We start from the raw sequence: 23,254 nt of genomic DNA, 5'->3' as shown, positions 1-23,254 counted from the left end.
TGCTAGGGAAGGTAGAGTCACATGGGGTAACCACCTCGTGTTCACTATAATGTGGTTCACTCTCGGTGGGGTGCATGGTGAGTTGTGCGTGAATGCCACGGTGGATGGCATGAAGCCTCCACACGTGCTATGTCTCCATGGTAACATGGTAACCAATTTCCTTTCGAAACGGAAAAATCTGTACATTATTCGGCTGCCAGTATATTGGTACTTTAATTCACCAAAGTGGCATTCAACTGAGCACAAATTATAGTCAGGAAATTACTGATGTAAAAAACATTATATTTGAAAATAGTCATTTTTGACCAAATCTAGATGCCGCATTTCCAGCAGCCACCACTCCAACATCTTGTTTTTTTGTTTTTGTCTTTGTTTGCTAAATGAAGCTTAACATTATATATATATACAGTATATATACAGTATATATATATATATATATATATATATATATATATATATATAGGTGTCAGTCCAGTGTTGTCTAATTTATAGAGTATTACCATTAATATAGCTAAAGGCACAGTCAAAGAAGAACAAACAATTTGAGGCTGTAAAACTCCTGCTAAGCATGGGTTGGGCATTCACTTGATGTCAGATGTTACTGTTTATACAGTGGCTAACCCTATATCACACATTTATCAGGATCTGCGAGAAAAAACCTTTTTTGATTTACATTTTTTTATTTTTTTTAAATCCCAAGGGGGTCTGTGACAGTTTTTGTTTGGCTGTGTGAAATTAACAGCACAGTTGGGTGTCCTGAATCGGCCAGCAGGACTTGAAAGAACAGTAAATGTCTCTGTTTTGGTAAGCAGTTGTTAGTGTTGACAACAGGCTTAGCAAAGCATCACATCAACAGCCTGTGTGCCTCAGCCAAATTAGTAAAATCTATAGACAACACAGTCTGTTGTTCTTCAGAATTTATCACAACTTCACATATCACCAGACAGCCAAACAACATTCTTTTTGTCAGCAAGAAAAAATGAAGGCAAGAAACAGCACATTTATTCAACATGTGGAACCAAATTAATATGCATTCCTTGTAAATTCTACCGATAGCTTGTAAGTTACTTGCAATCTTCTGCAAAAACAGGGAGGTTTAATGGTGAATTTAGTAAAATGGCTGTATATGTATATGGCTTCAACTTCCTCTCCGCTGCTGACCCTTACCAATGAATTTTCCAGAGTGGTGGCTGGGCATAGAGCCACAGAGTGACAGGCCTTCACACACAGCAGCCACAGGCTCCATCCTGGTCCTCCAAGGGCTCTTTTGCTCTGGTGACCACACAATAACCAGATTGTGCCTGTCTGTCTGTGAACACAGTATCTCACAAAAGTGAGTACACCCCTCACATTTTTGTAAATATTTGATTATATCTTTCATGTGACAACACTGAAGAAATGACACTTTGCTACAGTGTAAAGTAGTGAGTGTACAGCTTGTAAACCCCTAAGTGTAAATGTCCAAATTGGGCCCAATTAGCCATTTTTCCTCCCTGGTGTCATGTGACTTGTTAGCGTTACAAGGTCTCAGGTGCTCTCACACTCCCTTATACTGGTCACTGGAAGTTCAACATGGCACCTCATGGCAAAGAACTCTCTGAGGATCTGAAAAAAAGAACTGTTGCTCTACATAAAGATGGCCTGGGCTATAAGAAGATCGCCAAGACCCTGACACTGATTTGCAGCATGGTGGCCAAGACCATACAGCGGTTTAACAGGACAGGTTCCACTCAGAAAAGGCCTCGCCATGGTCGACCAAAGAAGTTGAGTGCACGTGCTCAGCGTCATATCCAGAGGTTGTCTTTGGGAAATAGACGCATGAATGCTGCCAGCATTGCTGCAGAGGTTGAAGGGGTGAGGGGTCAGCCTGTCAGTGCTCAGACCATACGCTGCACACTGCATCAAATTGGTCTGCATGGCTGTCATCCCAGAAGGAAGCCTCTTCTAAAGATGATGTAAAAGACAGCCCGCAAACAGTTTGCTGAAGACAAGCAGACTAAGGACATGGATTACTGGAACCATGTCCTGTGGTCTGATGAGACGAAGATAAACTTATTTGGTTCAGATGGTGTCAAGCATGTGTGGTACAAACCAGGTGAGGAGTACAAAGACAAGTGTGTCTTGCCTACAGTCAAGCATGGTGGTGAGAGTGTCATGGTGTGGGGCTGCATGAGTGCTGCCGGCACTGGGGAGCTACAGTTCATTGAGGGAACCATGAATGCCAATATGTACTGTGACATACTGAAGCAGAGCATGATCCCCTCCCTTTGGAGACTGGGCCGCAGGGCAGTATTCCAGGATGATAACGACCCCAAACACGCCTCCAAGATGACCACTGCCTTGCTAAAGTAGCTGAGGGTGAAGGTGAGGGACTGCCCAAGCATGTCTCCAGACCTAAACCCTATTGAGCATCTGTGGGGCATCCTCAAACGGAAGGTGGAGGAGCACAAGGTCTCTAACATCCACCAGCTCCGTGATGTCGTCATGAGTGGAAGAGGACTCCAGTGGCAACCTGTGAAGCTCTGGTGAACTCCATGCCCAAGAGGGTTAAAGCAGTGCTGGAAAATAATGGTGGCCACACAAAATATTGACACTTTGGGCCCAATTTGGACATTTTCACTTAAGGGTGTACTCACTTTTGTTGCCAGCGGTTTAGACATTAATGGCTGTATGTTGAGTTATTTTGAGGGGACAGCAAATTTACATGGTTATACAAGCTGTACACTCACTACTTAACATTGTAGCAAAGTGTCATTTCTTCAGTGTTGTCACATGAAAAGATATAATCAAATATTTAAAAAACTGTGAGGGGTGTATTCACTTTTGAGAGATACTGTATTTGTTTTCCCTAAATTTCTGTGTAAGGATGCAGATAGATATTATGATGCAGCGTTAATAATACAGCTCAATAGATTTCTGGATAAATATCACAAAAACGTGTCCAGGTCGACCCTAAAATCAAAAAGGAAAAAAAAACAAGAATTTTGTTTAACCGTAATCCCAATTATTCTCAATAGTGATCAGAGCTTGGTAAATTACTCAAAAAAGTAGTCCACTATAGATTACTAATAATGAATTCTCTTACATTGTAATTAGATTACTTTGCTGATAACTTAATTGAAAAGTAATCACATTAAAAATTACTTTATTTATTTAGTTACAAGTTACTTTTAGTTGTTAGTTCAACAAATTTGTTCACAGTGACACACAAGTCACACTCAGCACCACACATTTCTCCCTCATAATGATGCGTAAGGGGGCACAAGCAAACGGACATACATATGAACATAATTCATGTTTTAAATATAGCATACATAATATTATTAAAAAGTTTTGTTACACTATAGTAATGTACTTAGAAATAGTTAAATTAATAAAAGGTTGTGGCAGGTCGGAGGACGGGACCAGGTGTGTAGGATCACGACCCGGCCCCGCCCTCCGCCCTGCCACAAAGGTCAATAATTGGAATCTGACTACAAGAATTTAAAATGTAACGTGTTACACATTTACTGAAAAAGAATTAGAATTCAGTAACTAATTACTTTGTAATCAGATTACACCCAAAACTGATAGTGATTCCCATAACTATAATATATTTGTTTTATTTAAATCATCATTTAAATAAGTACAGGAAATACTACAATGATTAAATCCTCTACTTTTACACATGCATCATAATATTTTCACTTAACAGTATATTTTGCATTACGGTTATTAGAATTGGGGAGACGTGTCATGAAAATATGGTCACAAAGGAAAATATTGTAATAATCCTAAAATGGGGTTCTTATTTCTTTCTTTTAATTTTGGGGTGAAATATGGCCTGGACATGTTCTTGACAGGTTTTGAGAAGTTCAACCTTGTCTGGAGTTCCAGGGTCAAGTTTAACTTGGCAAGTTTTGCAGTAGTCTATTAACAGCAAATGCATTCATATAGCTGAAACTCAAACCCCCACTGCTCCAATCACACATGTTCAGATATTCCACCATGCTATCTATCACTTTAAAATGTCCTTGCTGTATAAAAACTGCCAAACTGCTTCCAGGCTGTATGCCCTCACTGACACAAATATACACTCTACCATTAAGATCCCACCCCTACCACACCACAAGGGTAATTACACTGTGAATCGTGCACAGACTTCAGATGCACAGGCAAAAGAATCCAAGAGAAACAGACTAGAAACCCCATGTATACTCAGACAGACACAAACATTTATTTGCAATTCACAGAGATGCTAATAGTTAAATACTGAAGGATATGTGAGGACACAATGGTCCATTTATTTGTTTTAGAAAGTATACTCTTTAAGGTGTTGTTCTTAAGCTGTTTTTCTAGTGTTTGTCAAAAGCCAAAGGGAAAGATTTCAGATCTTTTGTGTGTGTGTGTGTGTGTGTGTGTGTGTGTGTGTGTGTGTGTGTGTGTGTGTGTGTGTGTGTGTGTGTGGGCTGGTTTGGGTGGTTTACGAGGACATTTTTTTTGTAGGTTACAAACTGGTAATTACAAGGGTATTATGCTATAAATGTTGTTTATGAGGACATTTCTAGTGTCCCCATAATTCAGATTGCTTAAAAACACACTAAACTATGTTTTATTGAAAATATAAAAATACAGAAAGTTTTTTGTGAGGGTTAGGTTTAGGGTTGGGGGATATAATCTACAGTTCATACAGTATAAAAATCATTATGTCTATGGAGAGTCCTAATAAGGATAGCTGCACCAATGTTTGTGAGTGCAGACAAGCAAGGCGTGGACACACAAATGCACAGAGGGTTTTAGAGGTCAGTCTGCAACATTCCTTAGAGCTCTGGACACACTCTCTTGACCTGTGATTTTTTTCTAATGCCCTTGGACATACTCTAAAATCAGGCTAAACTAAGTAAAAGCACACATAGTTAAATAAATGGGATGTCTTCCCGTTTTGACACATCAAGCAGATAGATTCAGGATTAGGGAACAGTCTGGCATTTTCCATGGGATCTGCAGAGGAAAGCAAACAGTGGACTGTGAAAAGATACAAAGTTTACAAAGGCAATGGGACAGGCAGATCTTTGTCTTCATAGCGACTGTTTTAACCCACTAAGGTGACTTTGACACTGTATGTGTGTGTTTGTTTGTGTATGTGTGTGTGTGTGTGCATGCTGAGTTTCCTGCTAGCTCAGACACAGGCTCACAATTGCCTATTGTCTGAGCCAAGTCACACTTCCTGACAGTGCAGAATTCACGGAAGCACGGACATAGTCCAAACAAATTTTTTGGGCTACACCTCCACCCCAGTTTCATCGCACCCACCATTCCAAAGTGCCATATGCCAAGAAAAGGGTATGTTAATTAGTGTTGAGAAAGCAGGTGGAGTCAGGAGTATGACTTCTTATGCACTTATAAAATTAATAAATTATATTTTTCTTTATCCTAAATGAAATTCGTTCAGTATGTAAGGTCGAAAAATGCACAATCTTTAGTTTCTGGATTAATATCACAGAGCAAAACCCAATAACAGCCCCAGACCGTCATATTAAATACTCCATTCTCACCCTCCTCCACACCACTCGACACCCACGCACACACAGAAAGACAAGAAAAATGCTTGACTTCTAAGATGGCAACATCTGGCTTTCATAACCCAAGTCAATGCTCCTTTCCATTTCCTAATGGAGCTTAAACAGGAGATCTGAGCGCTGGGTTAAGTGTCTGTGCCTTGGTGCAACAATTGAATAGAGAAATATGAAAAATATCTGTTAGAATGTAGCAATTTGAGAGCGTGACAAGAAATGGCAGATTGTTGTGTCTTGACAGTCTGTATCCCACATACTTTATACTTCAGAAATGGAAAGGGAGGTGTAGATAAGGAAAGAGATTATTAAACCAAGGCAGACAGAATTTTGAGTTTTGACAGTTGAGTAATGGTCAGCAAGTTAATCATTTACAGCATTGATTCCAATGTGAATCTCTTATTTCAAAGCTCCAAAACAGCAAAAAACCTTAAAATAAGTTCTCAACTGCTTGTTTACTCCTTAAATTTTACTGTGTTTTTAATATGTGGGCCATCATATTGGCATTACCGACAGACAGTATTACAGTATAGAAGCACTAAATCTTTGATAATAGTTTCCATTCTTTTCTATGTGAATTACATTGTTCTGAGAGAAATGCTGACAGTGTTTAGACCTTGGCAAGCTTTGTAACCTGTGTGAAAGTAATTTCCTGAAGAGACGTCCTTTTACACCGGGAAATATTCATCCGGTTTTACTAGCCCCTTTCCCCAGCCTCCACCAACCTTCCTTCTACCCTCGCTACTTTAAAGTGCTCTCGATTCTTATCCCTTTCACTTATATTATCCACCTGTTTTTTTAAACCTGTAACATCTGCTTTCTTGTGATATCACTATGTCTGTCTTTCCTTTCAAATGCATAGCTTTTTTATTTCACATCAAACATACAGTCATAACTCAAATGTGAATTTTAAAACTGCTGTTTAAAAAAAAAATAAATAAAATACTTAAGTTACTAACAAGTTGCTACAATAAGGACTGAAATAGCACTTTGATTCAGTAAGCTTGTAAAACACTATTCTAAAAATCCACTGGAATATCAAAACGGAGCCCATGATTGAAAATATTCTTAATATTTTCTGCATTTAACCCTAGAATGCTTACGTAGAACACAAACTAGATGCAGTTTTTAAGAGATCATGTTTTTATGAAGTGGTCTTTTTATCTGACACTGGTATTCCTCAAATAAGGTATCTTTGATCATGTGAACTGACTTTTTTAACCTTTACAACATTGTTTTTAATTTTCCATTGATGGCATTCACATGCCATATTTGATATTTGACGGGAATGACAGTGAGGCTGTGAGGGATAGTCTCTTACAGTCTCTTCAATTGGCTGTACTGCAGTGTGTTTTTGGATCGTTCAATGACAAAGCATTGATAAAATATCTGTCCAAGAACATTCAGTATACATATAACTTCAGACAACATGAGTTGTGGAAATCAGATGTGATCTTGATCAGATGATTGTCTACAACAATATTGAGTACAAAAGGTTTTTTGTAAAAATAAATAAATAAATAAACACTGAGGCAAAAAAAAAAACCTATTCTCTTAATCCATTGTACTTATATGTATGTGTTTGTGTTTGAGTTGTTGAGATATTTCATATGTACTGTCACCCAAAACTCCTACTCCATTTTCAAAGTGTCTGAAACTCTTCAGAATTTAATACAAATATATATCAAACTTTTAAAAATGTAAACTATTAATGCAATTATCATTACAGTTAATTTTCCTTGGAAAAAATACGTTTTATAAAAAACAAGCATCTAGATTTCACCTGGGTCTTTTTTAACGCACATTTAAGGGGTACAGATGGATATGCATTTTATAGTTTTAGTCTGCAAACTGAACAGCTCTGTTTTTGCATGTAGAACATATCCAAAGCCCTGTCACAATGACTGAACAAGAAAACTGCACATTGGATAACATTATTGACATCTAATGGCCCAATAACTGTAATTTGCTTAGAGCAAGAATCACAGATCCATTCACGTGGACAAAAAAACGGGGCATAAAGAGCCATCCGTGTGAGAGCATAAACCTAGTGTGTCTACTTAATACTTGCCTTGCTGTTTCTATGTGGATTGGGGTCTCTCATCATGCTCTCTTCATGGAAACTACAGGATGATCAGTATCTCAACAAAGAGATGATGGCCGAGTCTAAACACAGAGAAGAGACGAGATGAGACGAGAGTGATATACTAGTAAGAAGAATTAATTTAAACTATGTTCATGCAAGAAGACACTTTCAACACACTCATAGGCATTGCAAGAACAGGATGAGAATGAAGCAAGTTTCGAGTGGACAAAACATGTCCACAGTCACGGAGGAAATAAACAAAAAGCCCAAAACAGAAAGCAACAAGGGCGGAAATTCTGATAACACTAGACTTGTCAACAATGTGTACACTATGCTCAATTACAAGCTTATCTTACATTTCTTAATAATCACCTCTCAATCAAGAATAAGCATCAAGTGTGGGAAAGAAAGAATCACATTGTTTTCTCAAACGCATTTGTCACCATCAAATCATGGGTGAAAATAACTAGATGCATGTTCAAATGTCTTTGTCATCTATTAGAAGCTTTTGAAAGCAAACATGATATTGCAAACTTCAACACTCACTATTTGTTAGTTCAGAGTTCATTAAGAAGTAGCATAGAGGAAAGCCAGCCTCAGGACATCGTTCAATTCTGACCTCAATAAACATTGCCATGATAAGCTATGAATTTTCAGCATAGTGGTGTTCAGACCTGTTAACTGTGATTCCTGTCTTGAGAACATTGCTAAAAAGGGAACGGGTCCAGCAATCATGGGAGACCATGATTAGAAAGGCACAACACATAGTAGACATAACTATTTATTCCTTATATCATTTCATTACAGAAGCAAACAACAAATCAGGCTCTGAGGGTAGAGCAAATCAATGATTGAGTGCTAATCAGATCAGACTCAAAATGCTAAATAAAAGTGTTGAACTTGCGTGCAAGGAAGAGGAGGAACTGGGGGGAGGGAGACTTGGGTGGACGAAGGAAAAGACAGACTGTTGTGAAGGCGAAAAGGGGAGAGAAAAACCAAAAATATTCCTTTTGGGACCAACATTTGAACAGCATCCAAAAGCTACATGTTATTCACAGCAAATAGCTGGCATGCTTGAGTTGAGGGGATTGTTTACTCTGGGAAGAACAAGATAGAGAAGCTCAACGGGGCAATGAAAGTTGAACAGAGAGGAAAACAGAATGCAGATAAAACGATATGTGGAATAAAAGGATGTGTTTAGAAATTTGTCTTGCATAATTAGAATTTAAGTTGTGTTTTAGCATATTTTTCATAACTTTTGAATTATTTTAGACTACTACCACCTTTTCAAATGGCTTTTCTACAAACTCATCGACATCATCTTTCAGCACAAGCAGTGCTTTTAAATGGATCAGTGCATTATTCCCTCCCAATACATGAGAGGACTGTTCTGAATCACAATCAATATCCCACTGTTGCTCATGCATAGCTCTAGGATACAAACTGCAGGCCTTTCATTGATCTACTGATAAGGCCTTTTACAGTTTATGCAAATCCTGTATTAAAAGAATAAATAAACAAAATCCTCAAACAGGAATGCGTTAATTTAATAAAAAAAGCAAGACATTATAGCTGCACATCCTGAACACTACACAAGTTTTGATGTTAAGATGAGGATACACTTGTGCTAATAAAACTGAATCCTATTGAGGTTTCTACCTTTCAAGCTGAGTGATTTAACTATTCCAAAGGTTTCATTGTTTAATTTCAAAAATATGTACCGAAAAAAAATGCAATCGATATAGATTTAAAGCAGTAGGGATATAAAGCCTTAAATGTCACTGCAGCTCTTTACAATAAGGTCAAATTTGTTAACTTTAATTCAGTACATTATTTAACATAAACTTACAATGAATAGGCCTAATTAATCTTGGTGAAGGTTAATTTCAACAAACTAATACATTTTTTACAACAAAATGGAAAGTTGTAAGCTATACATAAAGATTAGTAAAGCCATTAACATGAACTAACAATTAGCAATTTTTCTTTCAAATATTAACATAAACAAAGATTAGTTCATGTTGTAAAAATAATTTTTCTTGGTTAGTTTGTGATAACTATGCATTGTTTACTTATGATAAAGCCTTAATTTAAAGTGTTTGTCACACACACACACACACACACACACACACACACACACACACACACGTTGGTGTGGCTATACGTATGAGGACTCTCCATAGAAATGTCCTCAAAAACCATATAAATAACATAATACCCTTGTGACTACCAGTTTGTAAACAAAAAATGTGTATTCGTAAACCACCCAAACCCGCCCACATGCGTGCACACACACAAACTAACAAATTAAGGTACTATGTTTTTTACATGTACCATGGTGATTTTATTGTATTCATTTAAGTATTCTGGAGTACTATGTGAATAACATGGTACCCTAATTCTGAAAAAGTTGGAACAGTATGAAAAAGGCTAATAAAAACAAAAAGGAGTGATTTGTAAATTATATTCACCATTTGCTAATCAGAAGGTCCTTGGTTCTTGGTTCTAACCCCACGGCCACCACCATTGTGTCCTTGAGCAAGGCACTTAACTCCAGGTTGCTCTGGGGGGATTGTCCCTGTAATAATTGCACTGTAAGTTGCTTTGGATAAAAGTGTCTGCCAAATGTAAAAATAAATGTAAACTACACATTATATGAGGTTTAACCTTGTGAATTTCATAGATTTTTTTATGTACAGTAATTTAGACTCAAATTTGCAACACACTCCAAAAAAGTTGGGACAGTTGAGTGTTTACCACTGTGAAACATCACCATTTCTTTTAATAACACTTATTAAGCATTTAGGCACTGAAGACACAAGTTTGTCAAGTCATGACGTTCCCCCATTCATCCATTATGCAGGTCTTCAGCTGCACAATTATACGGGGTCTTCATAGCTGTATTGTGCCCTTCATAATGCACCACACATACTCAGGCCAATCTAGCACCCACACTCTCTGCTTATTTGGCCAGTATGTGGTTTGAAATTGTCCTGCTGAAAATTCCAGGACGTCCCTGGAAAAGATGCTGGTCCAAAAAAGCCCTCACAAATGTGAGTTACCCATGCCATGGGCACAGACACAGACACACCCCTGGCCCATACAGACACTGGCTTTTTGACCTGACGTTGATAACAGCTTGGATGGTCCTTTTCTTCTTTGGCCCGGAGAACACGACAAATGTGTTTTTCAAAAACGATTTGAAATGTGGACTCATCGGACCAAAAAACACAATTCCACAGTTCTACTTTCCATCTAAGATGAGACAGAGCCCAGAGAAGTCACTTCTGTACAGTGTTGATGTATGGCTTCTGCTTTGCATTGTTAAGTCTTAACTTGCATCTGTGGATGCAGTGGCGAGTGGTTTTGAATAACAAAGGTTTACTAAAGTAATCCCAAACCCATGTTCATGTTATCCATTACAGATGAATGCCGTTTTTAAAGACAGTGACCTCTGCCCTTTACACACCAAGATTTGACCAGATTCCTTGTATCTTTTAACTATATTGTGCACTGTGGAGGGTGAAATGCCCCAAAATACTTTCAATTTGTCTTTGGGGAACATTGTTCTCAAAGTTCAGGATTATTTGCTGAAGCATCTGTTGGCAAATTGACATGTCTTGAATGATCCTTGCTCTTGAAGTACTAGGCTGTTTTTGGAGGTTCCTTATATATACTATGACACAATGTTTCACATCACCTTGTTATTTTAACTCATCAAATTGTTAGGCTACGTCTACAATAATCCGGATACATTTTAAAACGGTGTATTCATTTTAAAACGCTCTCCGTCCACACTAACTTTTTCCAGCGTTTTCCAAAAAGTTGCAAAAATCCCCATTGCATGTTCGGTCTGAAACGCAATTGTCTTTGTGTTCCATCGCCTGACATCAATTCCGAGTAAACTTTCCTTCATCTTTGAAGGATGCAATGTGATGGTTGTACAAAAGTAACATTAATTTTTTACAACACTATCAAAGAATCAAGTTCAACAGCGCTGCTATAACATGGGCCACCATCTTGACTGCTTTAGTTAGATAGATCACATGACTGCATCACATGACAACAAATACATCATAATTTTTAGATGTATCCGTTTTCACAGTCCACACTACAATGCAAAACTGTGTTTTCAATTTTATCCACTTTGGAGTGCGTTTTCAAAAAGCTCAGTTTTTGCAGACAAACACGCCATCTCAGAGTGGACTGAATTCCAAAATGGAGAGGAAAAAGATGCCTTTTCAAATGAAAACGTATTAGTGTGTCTTAGGTGTAGTCTTAGTGGCCGTTTACACGACAATGTTTTCAACTAAAAACAGAAAACATTTGGCTGTACGTTTACACGACAACGCCATTTTGGGGTCTGAAAACGCAAACTTTTGAAAACGGGTTTCAAAGTGTACGTTTTTGAAAACGATACCATTATCGTCTCAGTTATCGCAACCTCATCATCCGTCCAGACAAAATTGCGCAATGCTTTAACCATCTTCATGTTTGTATTCACCGCTCTGTGGAAGAATGCTTATGTGCACAGGTGTGTAGTGTTTCTTTACAAAGTGACATTGCCAACTACTGGCCTGGCATGCATTATACAGCATTTTTAGTTTTCACAGATCCGTGTGAATGGGGTCGTTTTGACAACGTTGTCGTCTCTATGCAAAACTTTTCAAAAACGCAAAGGAAAAACGTTTCTGTTTTTAGTACATCGTTGTCATATAAACGTACCCTACATTTGCCTGTCTTAACTTTTTGGAGCATGTTGCAATCATCTGATTTGAAATTACTGTACATAAAATAATTTCACAAGGCAAAACATGTAACATGTAGTTGTAGTGCTTTCAATATAGCAAAGGATGAACATAATTTACAAATCATTCATTAGCATTTTTCATATTGTCCCAAATTTTTGGGGTATGGATATGGTATTCACGTGGTATTATCTCTGTACCATGGTACCACCATAGTACTTTTTGTTAGGGGAAGAGGGAGCACAAGAATAATAGTGTATAAGTAATAGTAGTCTCATATTATTTCTGTGAGGAATATTACATTTTCAATACAAGTTAAGGTCAGTCATCAGCATTTATCGATTTCGTATTAATTAAAAAAAAAAGTACTTACAACTTGCCTCTCCTTTTCTTAAAAAATAGCAAACATCTTTGTTACAGTGAGGCACTTACATTGGAAGTAAATGGGGCCAGTCAGTGAATGTTAAAATACTCAAAAGTATAGCCACAAGATGTAAACAATATCCGTGCAATATGCGTAACCTGATTTTAGTGTGATTAAATTGCTTACTATCCTTTTCTTTGTAAAATTATATCCAACTGCACAAATTCATTGCCACGATGACAACATAACAGCGTAAACACTAAAACAACAGTAAAATAACGATTTAAACAACTTTCCAGCTCAAAGAATTAATACAAGTAATTTAATAAAATTATAAGCTTCGCATTTCTGCCTTTAATCCCTCCAAAAATGGGTCCATTCCCTTCTATTGGGAGTCCCTCACCGTAACCTCGACTTTTATTTTTTAAAGAAGAGATTATTCGAAATTACTATACATACATATATATTTATTTATTTATTTTTATTTATTTTTTTTTTTTATGACTCTGATATTAAACATTTCACCATTTTATTTTATTTTTGAATAATAAAAGAGTTACTTTAAATTATTTTAACTCTCGACTACCTGAGAGGTGTGCAGACTCGTGGCTTACATATTGGCGGTATTTTCCCCCCTTGTAGTCTTTGAAACGCCCGTCCCCTGATTCTCTCTTGACCAAACGCGCTTCCAGCAGCGCGAGACTGGAGAGCGTCAGTCAGTAGCAGAGCTTCACGCAGACCGCTAGAAGACTCTACAAAAGAGAAAAAGTTACATGCTCGTCGCTGACAGTGAGTGCTGGATCTTATCGTATGAGGAGATAAATCCCATTCATCGCGTTTTTCATGATAAACTTGTATTCATCAATCGAACAAGGTGAGTTGTGTATATATGCTGAGTTCAGTCACATTAATGATATAGTTTTGTCACAGTATTTCAAAAATGTCAGTACTTTCCAATGTATATGTGCATTAGAATGTGAAGTTTGTGTTGTGTTTAGTAGTTATTATTAACTTGATTAACAGCATAGACAGTGTTCATTAAATCAATGTAGGCAGTGGCATATAAACAGAATAAGCTTGTGTGTTGTGCTCGACGGAGCTGGATCCTTTAGCCCCTACATGAAATCTAATCTGTACCAGCGCAACCTTCATGCCCGTTGTGAGCAGCAGTCAGAAGAGGATTTGAAGTAATTTCACTCTGGATAAAGTAGGTTAATTAATTATATATTGGAATTTGCATAATGAGCGTTTTTTATTTATTTTTTATTATTTTTCTCCCCCAATTTGGAATGTCCAATTCCTCAATCCGGGTGGCGGAGGATGAATCTCAGTTGCCTCCGCGTCTGAGACCGTCAATCCGCGCATCTTATCATGTGGTTTGTTAAGTGTGTTACTGGATTTGAACTCACTACTCCAGGGGTGGCAGTCAGCGTCTTTACTCACAGAGCTACCCAGGCCCCGCCCCCCCATAATTAATATTATTAAAGATTTGGCTTCACAACAAATGATCAAAACTCATTCTTAATTTTGGAAGTTGCTGTACTTTTATAATGTACTGCCACAGTGGTGGGTGTATAAACCAGAGAGCCAGGAGGGCATTTCTATGACGCTATGAAATTCAGTTTTCAAATTCTTTAATACACCTCTGCCATTTTCAGATGATGATTAGTTAAAGGATTATGCCTTTTTTATAGGCTATGTTCCTTGAAGTTAACTTATGATATCAGAAAAAACATCAAAATGTCAAATATTTGTGAAACATGAAAACTTTCCATCTTCATTCTGATGCTCTGTCTGAAATGCCAGTAAACACTCACTGTTCTGATTGGCTCTCTGCTCTTGACTGACCTGCCATCTCACTGCTCAGCTCTACTGGGCGGGGCTAAAGTGCCAAAGTGTGGTCGAAGGGGCAGTAGTGTTAAAGGAATGTTCTGGGTTCAGTACAATTAAGCTCAATCGACAGCATTTGTGACACAATATTGATTGCCACAAAAATGTATTTTGACTTGCCCCTCCTTCTCTAAAAAAAAAAAAAAAAAAGAAAAGAAAAAAAAAAAGGTGGTGGCGTAGTGGCTAAAGCACAGGGTTGTTAATCAGAAGGTCACAGGTTCTAACCCCACAGCCACCACCATTGTGTCCTTGAGCAAGGCACTTAACTCCAGGTTGTTCCAGGGGGATTGTCCCTGTAATAATTGCACTGTAAGTTGCTTTGGATAAAAGTGTCTGCTGAATGCATAAATGTAAAAAATCAAGGTGACAGTGAGGCACTTACAATGGAAGTGAATGGGACAATTTTTGAACATTAAAATACTCACTTGAAAAGTATAGCCACAAGACATAAACAATGTATGTTAACATGATTTAAGTGTGATAAAATCACTTACTAACATTTTTTTGTGTAAAGTTATTGCCAATTTTATGTCTTTGTTGCCATGACGATGAAATGTCAACAAACCCTAAAACGACTGTAAAATTATGATTTAAACTATACAGCTCAAATAATACATGAGTTTTAACAGAAGAATTAATGTAAGTGCTTTTAGAAATGTATAAGCTTAAAGGGATAGCTCACCCAAAAATGAAAATTCTCTCATTATACTCACCCTAATGTGATGTGTATGACTTTCTTTCTTACTGCAGGACACAAAGATTTTTTCAGCTCTGTAGGTCCATACAATACAAGTAAATGGGTGACAAAATGTTAAAGATCCAAAATGCACATAAACAGCTTCAAAGTAATCCAAAAGACGTCTGAAACGATATAATAGGTGCTGGTGAGAAACAGATCAATATTAAATTCTCCTCCATGCCCAGTAGAATGCAAATCATCAAAAACAAAAGAAGAAGAATGTAAAATTGAAAGTGGAGGGTGACAGTAAAAAAGGACTGTTTCTCAGCCACACTTATCATATCACTTCAGAAGATATGGATTTAACCACTGGAGTCTTATGGATTACTTTTATGCTGTGGTTATGTGCATTTTGGAGCTTCAAGATTTTGACACCCATTCTCCCATTGCATTGTGAGGACCTACAGAGTTGAGATGTTCTTTGAAAAATCTTAATTTGTATTCAGTAGAAGAAAGTCATACAAATCTGGGATGGCTTGAGGCTGAGTAAATCATGAGAGAATTTTATTTTTTTGAAGAACCTTGATTTTTTTTTTTTTAAGAAAAGCGGGGACGAGTTGAAATAGATTTTTGTGGTAATCAACATTATGCCACAAATGATGTCAATTGAGCTTAACTTGTATTGAATCCGTAATATTCCTTTAAGGTAAAGTAGGCAAGGACGTATTGTTGTGGAGGTGGTCAGATGCAAATGTCTACCACAGTGTGACATCACAATGTTGAGAAAGTAGAGAATGAGTCGTTTTGACAGTTTGTCTCTTTTTTGCAGTCAGGAGGAAGTTTTGAGTTCTGAAACTTACATTATATTTTAATAGCACAATGACCTCTTACTGTATATGTCAAACGATCAAGGAAAATTTGATTCCTCATGTCATGAGCCTTTTAATAGTTTTATTATGGTGTCCAATCTCAGACTAGTTGTAGCAGTAGGAGAGATATTAAAGCTGAGATCGGCTCTTTGACCATTGTGATTGTCATTTCATTTTTTTTTTCACATCCTGGACCCACACTATCAAGTGGTCATGGAGAACAGACTGCTTTGAGTAAAAAAAGTATATGGTCAGATAACAAAAGCATTAATATATCATTATATTTGTAATCTTGATTTAGTCCAAGGCTGCATTCTTTTTATTTAGACCACATTAGAGCCCAGAAAAGAGTGGAGGTCAATAGGTGAAGGGAAAAATGAGGCCTTATCTTGAATGTTTGTCCACCTGGTTAACAAGGTTACAAAGTAGTGTAGACTAACTGATCAAGATATTGTTTGGGGGAAAGGGGAAATTTAGGAAAAGATTAACAAACAGCACTTATTGAAAAAAATTTCACCCAAAAGGACAATGTTTGTTCAAATCACTTATTTCAGTGACATAATATTATGAATCTGCAGTTGAGGGTTGCGAAATGCAAGTGCTATTAAAGTGATCAGATGGATCAGTTTTTTCAGTGAACTTGAATGCAGCCTTATGCTCATATGCAGAAAGACTGGCAATCCCACCGAGAGAAAGAGGAGGCAAATTGAAACATGTTTCCAATCTGAGATGTGGGTACTGTACTGGCTGTCTGCAATAGACAGAGTGCAGAGATATTTCTCCCAGGAATGCATTTACACACACGGGTTCTATTAGACTGTGGTTTACGGGGTTGACATGCACATCTTCTTCATTCAAACAATGCACAGCCATTTTCCAGACATAATTGCATTGTTTGTAATAAATAGCAACAGCTACCCAAATTCTAGACAGTGTGTTTTTGTCTATGGCTATTTGTCATGTCAAGAGGCAACAGCAGCCCTGGTAAATGTCAATGTACCAGATGGAAACATTGGGTTATATTATGTTTAGCACAAGGTTCTTCAACCTTTCTTAGGCCAAGGACTCCTTGGTAAATAGTGCAACAAAGCAGGGTCCCCTGTTACGTATTGAATATAATTGAGTGTTGCACTTGAAGGATGGCCTTTAATAACATGTATATATTATCATCGTAATGAATTTAATTTGTTAAAGCCTTACATTGCAAAGACATTGAAATCGTCATTACTGATGTGCAGATTGATATACTTCTTGTACATTACAGTACTTGTACATAAGAGTATATTTAAATTTTACTCCATACATAATGTGGGTGGGACAATTAAACCTTTAACTGCACTTTAGCCTCTTAACTTCAGCTTTGGTTAAAGTTAACTTAATATTCTAATATTATTTAGCACAAAGTATTTTTATTTTTTCTTTCAATTTAAACTGAGATCCAACAATAATTGGTGGTTCCACCACAGTACCACCATGGACCCTGTTTAAGACCCCTGTGTTCAACCGCATTTCCCCAACTATTGGCATTTCTCAGAAGATGTTAAAAGTATAGTTGGGGTACAATGTCATTTTAGACCACAGATCTGGAACTGTACACAAAAACATACAAGGAAAAATCTACCATGTTGACCTAATATGAGCAAAATTAATTTAATTGTTGTTGATCGTGATCTGTGCTACATCTGTCTCACTCTCTCATACAGGAGGTTTGTTGATTTGACAAGAAATCCTCCAAACCAGGACAGCTGAGTGGACTAAAGCCAGCAGAGGGGGGTTTGGGGAGAAGGAAGGGAAGAGGGATTTGGGGCTAATCCTGGACATGATCAATCCTTAAGGAGCCTCCCTCAAGACACACTATTGCCCCTGATTATTACATCTAATTTACTGTATTTTAAAGACACCTTTATCTCCCCCGGGGGGTTCCTGTATAGCGGGGTCGCTGGATTTGCGTATCTCTCAAAACAAAGGATCAGGAGCAGAGGCCAGTAGGAGTGGAAGAGTATGAGGACCGAGTGGCTCCGCTCAGCATATGAGTACATGTGCAGGGATAAAGCAACAAGCCTGTCTGGAGGGTTTGGGATTGAGCCAGACTCACACAGCAGCAGGGTGCAGGGCTGAGGTCACTGAATGAACTTGGATTAAGAAAGCATACAGTCACACTGATTAGACAAAGGGTTGATTCAGGTATGTTACCATTGTATGTTTTTCAAAGTGAGTGGGAATAGTGAAGGATGATGTTTCTAGAGTTTCTCCCAGGTCCAAATAGCAGGTTGGATGTGATTTATGATCTGACACTAATTAGATAAAGGGTTTGGCTAAATGGTGTGTGCTTATTACACAAGCTAAGTGCTCTTTAGTGGTAATTTAGGGTCAAACGCACAACATAGACAGAACAGACCTTGTCATAAATTGATGGAATGAGACATAAGAACTCATTCCTTTAAAGGGATTCTCAAGGATTTAAACACAAATTAAAAGACTGCTGAGAGCTGATGCAATCCCACAAAAGATTGAATAAACTACTAATAAAGTCAGACTAAATGTGGGTGGCATGTTACAGTGGAAAGCTCATAAATGAAAGAATGGCTTGTAATTACTGCTTTTGCTAAATATTTATGAAAATTGCCTTGTTAAAAAGCTTTTTAAACAAGATGACCTACAAGTTAATGACCAAGATACTGGAAATGCTTAAAATAATTCTTAATTTCTTTTTTTTTTTTTTGCCACATTTCAAGGTGAATGTCAGAGGAGTCAAAGCAGTCTGAATTTTATTTATTTTTAAATAAACTTTCACATCAAAAAGTTGATAATTTAATATTTCAGTGCTAACTTCTCATAAAATAAACACAGAATCACTTCATTTGTATGGAAAAAAAATTCTTATATATTTTGTTAACATTTGATCTTACAGAACTTGTAGCAGCAGACCTTCTGGACCTTACTGAAGAAGGAGTACATGGTCTCAGTTCTTAACCACATAGATATATGCAGCTAAAGCTGAATTTATTTCTGAGCTGATTTTTTCTTCCCAGAACAACTGTAAAGCCCAGAATCTCTGACCACATATGCACCAGAGGTTTTCAGGAATTGGAGACATGCATATTTTCAGCTCACATTTATCTTCACTGAATCTTTCTGGATATGAACAAAGACCAGTGGCAAAAACGGGACACAGCTGAAAGTGTCTACTTTTTGAAAAACTGTAAGAAGAAACATTACAATCAACTGCAGCTTTCAAATGTTTTATTCTGTGTAGTTCTGATGCAAGGGTGAAACGAATATATTTGGATACCTTTCTCACCATTTTTAGATAGGTTTTGTATTGTGGACGGTAGTACCTACAATTTCTACCTGGAGAAACCATGAACTTGGGCAAGCTCTCTGGCCTGAAGGGTCTGGTGTCCCACTCCTCAGGAAAGCGTCGCTTTAAAGGTGACCTCACTCCGGACATGATCAGCCCCCCACTGGGTGACTTCCGCCACACCATGCATGTGGGCCGCGGAGGGGACGTGTTTGGGGACACTTCGTTCCTCAGTAACCATGGTGGAGCAGGAAGTAATGCAGATGGAGACACTTCCTCCACCTCAGAGAAGAATGAAGGTTTCTTCTCCCGCACACTTCGCCATGTCCGCAAGACCCCAAACAAGCCCTGCGTTGGCTCAAAGGACCTGTCACCCCCACCTCCTCCCATTTCTCCAATCATAAAAAATGCCATCTCCCTCCCCCATCTGGACGTGGACTCACCCAACGGTTGTCCTGTTAAAGTACTTTTCCCTAGTTCACCCAAAACACCAGAGACATCCACATACTTGTATGGTGAGTCCATCGGTGTTCACATCAAAGCTACATTTTACAGTCTCATTAAGTCAGATTCACTTAATTAGTAATGGTGATTAGATCAAAATACACTATGTAAACGTAGTGCACTTACACCCAATGTGCTTGGGGATAACTGAGCTTTTCTTAAGATAATTGTGAAGATTTCTCTTGTAGGTGAAACTAATTTTTTACTGTTAAAATAATTTTACCTATTCCAGCTTTATGTGCAGAAACAACTATGAGTAATCCATTCATAGATGGATTCCCTCCGAAAGTGTAAATGCTGTGGTTCTGTGGCACTTTCAAAACATTGCTTTGTTTGGTTGACCGTCTCAATCAGCCAGACATAGCAGCACTGGCTCAACCAATGGTGTGAGTTTTATGCAGGACAACCTGATATGTAACCAATAGCAGACAGGGAGTTTGTTCGGGGAAACCTGTTTGAAAACACCTTTAAAACTTCACCTTTAATGAACAACAGTTGCAGAGATAAATAATGTGTGTTTTAGATGCACATTTTGTCTGAATTAAATATGTTTGTGGATTGCTGTTTTGTCATCCAGGAAAACATTAGGCAGATCAAACAAAGTGTTTGATTAACCATTTGCACAACTGTGGCAATCCCAGACTCAAGAATACAAGACCCAGACATTACAGTTCAGCGATCTGTGTCTGAATTCCTATGCCTCACCCATACAAATACCTCAAACATGCCTCACTGGCTGCTCTACAGGTTAGCCTATTCAAAAACACAACCCCTACAAAGTTATAAATATACACAGAACTTACATCTACTGTCGACTCTAACTTTGACTGTGGACATTAATAAAGTTTGTTTAGTGATATTAATGAAATTATTTAAAAAGTCAAAAAATGTAGTTGTAATTATTTGGATATTTATTATGGATACTAAGTGTTACTCCTGGTTAAATGAATGACTCAATCTGAAAACTAACAATGTTCTGACCAGGAGCTATGAATGAGGTTTTTTAATGCTGAACACAAATCCCACTTTAGAGTTCAATTTACATTAATGTGAAGTGTTTTCCTGTATCCAAAAAATTTATAGTTTCCCTATAATTAGTCATTTCTGCCCTTACTATGCCAAGTCTTTATAAGTTCGAAACTCACATAATTAAGGGCATCTGGTCTGGCCACATGACTGAAATTATTAGTTTCTGTTGCTGCTGTCAGCAAATGCTAAAATGCAGTGTGCTAGTGCCATCTGTTGTTCAAAAAGGTAAATCATAAATCAAAAGTTCACACAATAAAAACTCTCATGGGCACACAAGGTTTGGGGTCCCCACAAGGTTTGTAAACTACTTTAAGAAAGATCATACTAGTAGAACAGACTTTTTTGCTGGTGCCACAGTTTTTCAACTGTCCAATGAAAGTAGGGAATCTCAATGCAATCAGTGGACATTTCCAAACCAGGATAGGCATTTCTGAACTATCCAATGAAAATAGGGAATCTCAGTGTATTAGGCATATAATGTAAAGCGGTTGAAAAGGATCTATTTTTGTTCTGCAGAGACATAAGTCTCTGATGATCAGCTAGACTGGCATCAAACCAGCAATTGGATAGGATAGGATAGGATAGGATAGGACTATAATAATCCCTTGGGAGACATGGAAGATGTTAAAGCAGTAGATGTAAATTAAATAATAGGAGAAATAAGAAACAAGAAATACAATACAGTACAGTACAAAAATTGCAACACCAAAAAATAGTGAAAGAAATAAAATAAAGAAATACTACAGTGTGCAATTCATTAGAAACCAACATAAAACCGCCTAAACCAGGATGGAAATGAATGCAGGTCTAATATTTTTTTGTGTTTCTTTCTTGTTTTGTAGGTTTGGAGTCTGGCTTTGTCACCTTGCCAAGGCTGTCTCGCACTGAGCATCCAGCCCAGGGCAGCCCTCCCCCAGCCTGCCCTCCCGAAATCCACCGAGGCTCGCTTATGGACACTGGTGTCCCCTCCTTTCCCTGTTCAGACTCAGTCAGTCTTGCTGACTCCATGAACTCTTTCACCTTCGATCTGGGTCCCTCCCTTATGTCTGAAGTCTTTGCCTTAATTGACAGCCCTATGTCGGAAAAGGGCGACCCTGTCAGTGAAAAGACACATGAGGCCAGTCCCTCATTTGGACTGACTGATGATCTGAACTCTGAAGTGGACTCCTATGCAACCATGTCATTGGTGGACTCCCTCCTGCGAGAAGACAATGAGGGCAGGACACGATTGTATGGTGGAGAGTGGAAGCATTCAGACTTTGTAAATGGTGAGTCACCAAAAAAGTCCAAAGTGAGGGATCTGATGTGTTCCTATGATGTTGAAGATCATGGCATGGAGCCAGAGAGTTTCAAGAGGGCTGCTGATGTTCTGGCACGTCATTATGGGAGTGAAGGACTCAGGAATACAAACACCAACAACTCTTTCAGGGGAGTAACATACACGTACCTTGATGAGGAAGACGAGATCAAAGTCTAACACTATCGGATGTACCCCTACTTTCATGCAGATTTGAAGAAAGTATCACATACGAAAGTACCACCACAGTACCACCACTAGAAATGTCGGTGAATCTATGTGGATATTTTGACATTTGGTTAGAGCTACACTGATGGCCACAAGTTTGGAATAATGTACAGATTTTGCTGTTTCAAAAGGAAATTTGTTCCTTAATTTACCAAAGTGGCATTCAACTGATCACAAAGTATAGTCAGGACATTACTGATGTATAAAACAGCACCATCACTATTTGAAAAAAGTCATTTTTTATCAAATATAGACAGACCCCATTTCCAGCAGCCATCACTCCAATACCTTTTTGTTTTTTAGTAATCATGCTAAATTGCTAATTTGGTTCTACAAAATCAATTGGCATTATATCAAACACAGTTGAAAGCTATTTGGTTCGTTAAATTAAGCTTAAAATTGTTTTTATGTTTGTTTTTGAGTTGCCACATTATGCAAAAGATTGGCATGTCTTAAGGTTAATATTAGATCAAAAATGGCAAAAAAAGAAACAGCTTTCTCTAGAAACTCATCAGTCAATCATTGTTTTGAGGAATGAATTGCCAAAAACTGATGATTTCATACAAAGGTGTACACTACAGTCTTCAAAGACAAAGGACAACTGTCTCTAACAAGGACAGAAAGAGATGTGGAAGACCAGATGTAAAACTAAACAACAGGATAAGTACATCAGAGTCTCTAGTTTGAGAAATAGACACCTCACATGT

The 23,254-nt window shown here is 37.8% G+C and overlaps 1 protein-coding gene and 1 long non-coding RNA gene across 3 annotated transcripts; one reads left to right on the top strand and one right to left on the bottom strand.

The window, feature by feature from the left end:
- Positions 1 to 7,622: 7,622 nt before the first annotated feature.
- LOC127633497 (uncharacterized) lies at positions 7,623 to 13,410 on the bottom strand. The gene is made up of 3 exons (XR_007969218.1): positions 13,337 to 13,410; positions 10,110 to 10,216; positions 7,623 to 7,718 (listed from the first exon to the last, which is right to left on the bottom strand). It is a non-coding gene; the product is annotated as an uncharacterized LOC127633497 (long non-coding RNA).
- Positions 13,411 to 13,450: 40 nt separating this feature from the next.
- Positions 13,451 to 22,502, top strand: LOC127633495 (cdc42 effector protein 1-like). Of its 2 annotated transcripts, none has more exons than XM_052112646.1 (4): positions 13,451 to 13,624; positions 17,892 to 18,372; positions 19,100 to 20,004; positions 21,865 to 22,502. In XM_052112646.1, the coding sequence occupies exons 3-4, from the start codon at positions 19,551 to 19,553 to the stop codon at positions 22,497 to 22,499; spliced, it is 1,089 nt and encodes a 362-aa protein (XP_051968606.1). In that variant the 5' UTR covers positions 13,451 to 13,624; positions 17,892 to 18,372; positions 19,100 to 19,550; the 3' UTR covers positions 22,500 to 22,502. The 2 variants fall into 2 exon arrangements, with proteins under 2 accessions (XP_051968606.1, XP_051968605.1); XM_052112645.1 differs by lacking the exon at positions 13,451 to 13,624 and adding an exon at positions 13,843 to 13,957.
- The last annotated feature ends 752 nt before the right edge of the window (positions 22,503 to 23,254 follow it).

This window comes from Xyrauchen texanus, chromosome 40 (assembly GCF_025860055.1).
Source record: "Xyrauchen texanus isolate HMW12.3.18 chromosome 40, RBS_HiC_50CHRs, whole genome shotgun sequence".
NCBI lineage: Eukaryota > Metazoa > Chordata > Actinopteri > Cypriniformes > Catostomidae > Xyrauchen > Xyrauchen texanus.
Note: the sequence above shows the minus strand (reverse complement) of the source record. Positions and strands in the feature narration are given on the sequence as shown.

What these genes read in the sequence shown, in the direction of transcription:
- LOC127633495 (XM_052112646.1), top strand. Translation starts at nt 19,551, where the DNA reads ATGAACTTGGGCAAGCTCTCTGGCCTGAAGGGTCTGGTGTCCCACTCC. An exon ending in GACATCCACATACTTGTATG is followed by an intron (nt 20,005 to 21,864) that starts GTGAGTCCATCG and finishes CTTGTTTTGTAG; the next exon opens with GTTTGGAGTCTGGCTTTGTC.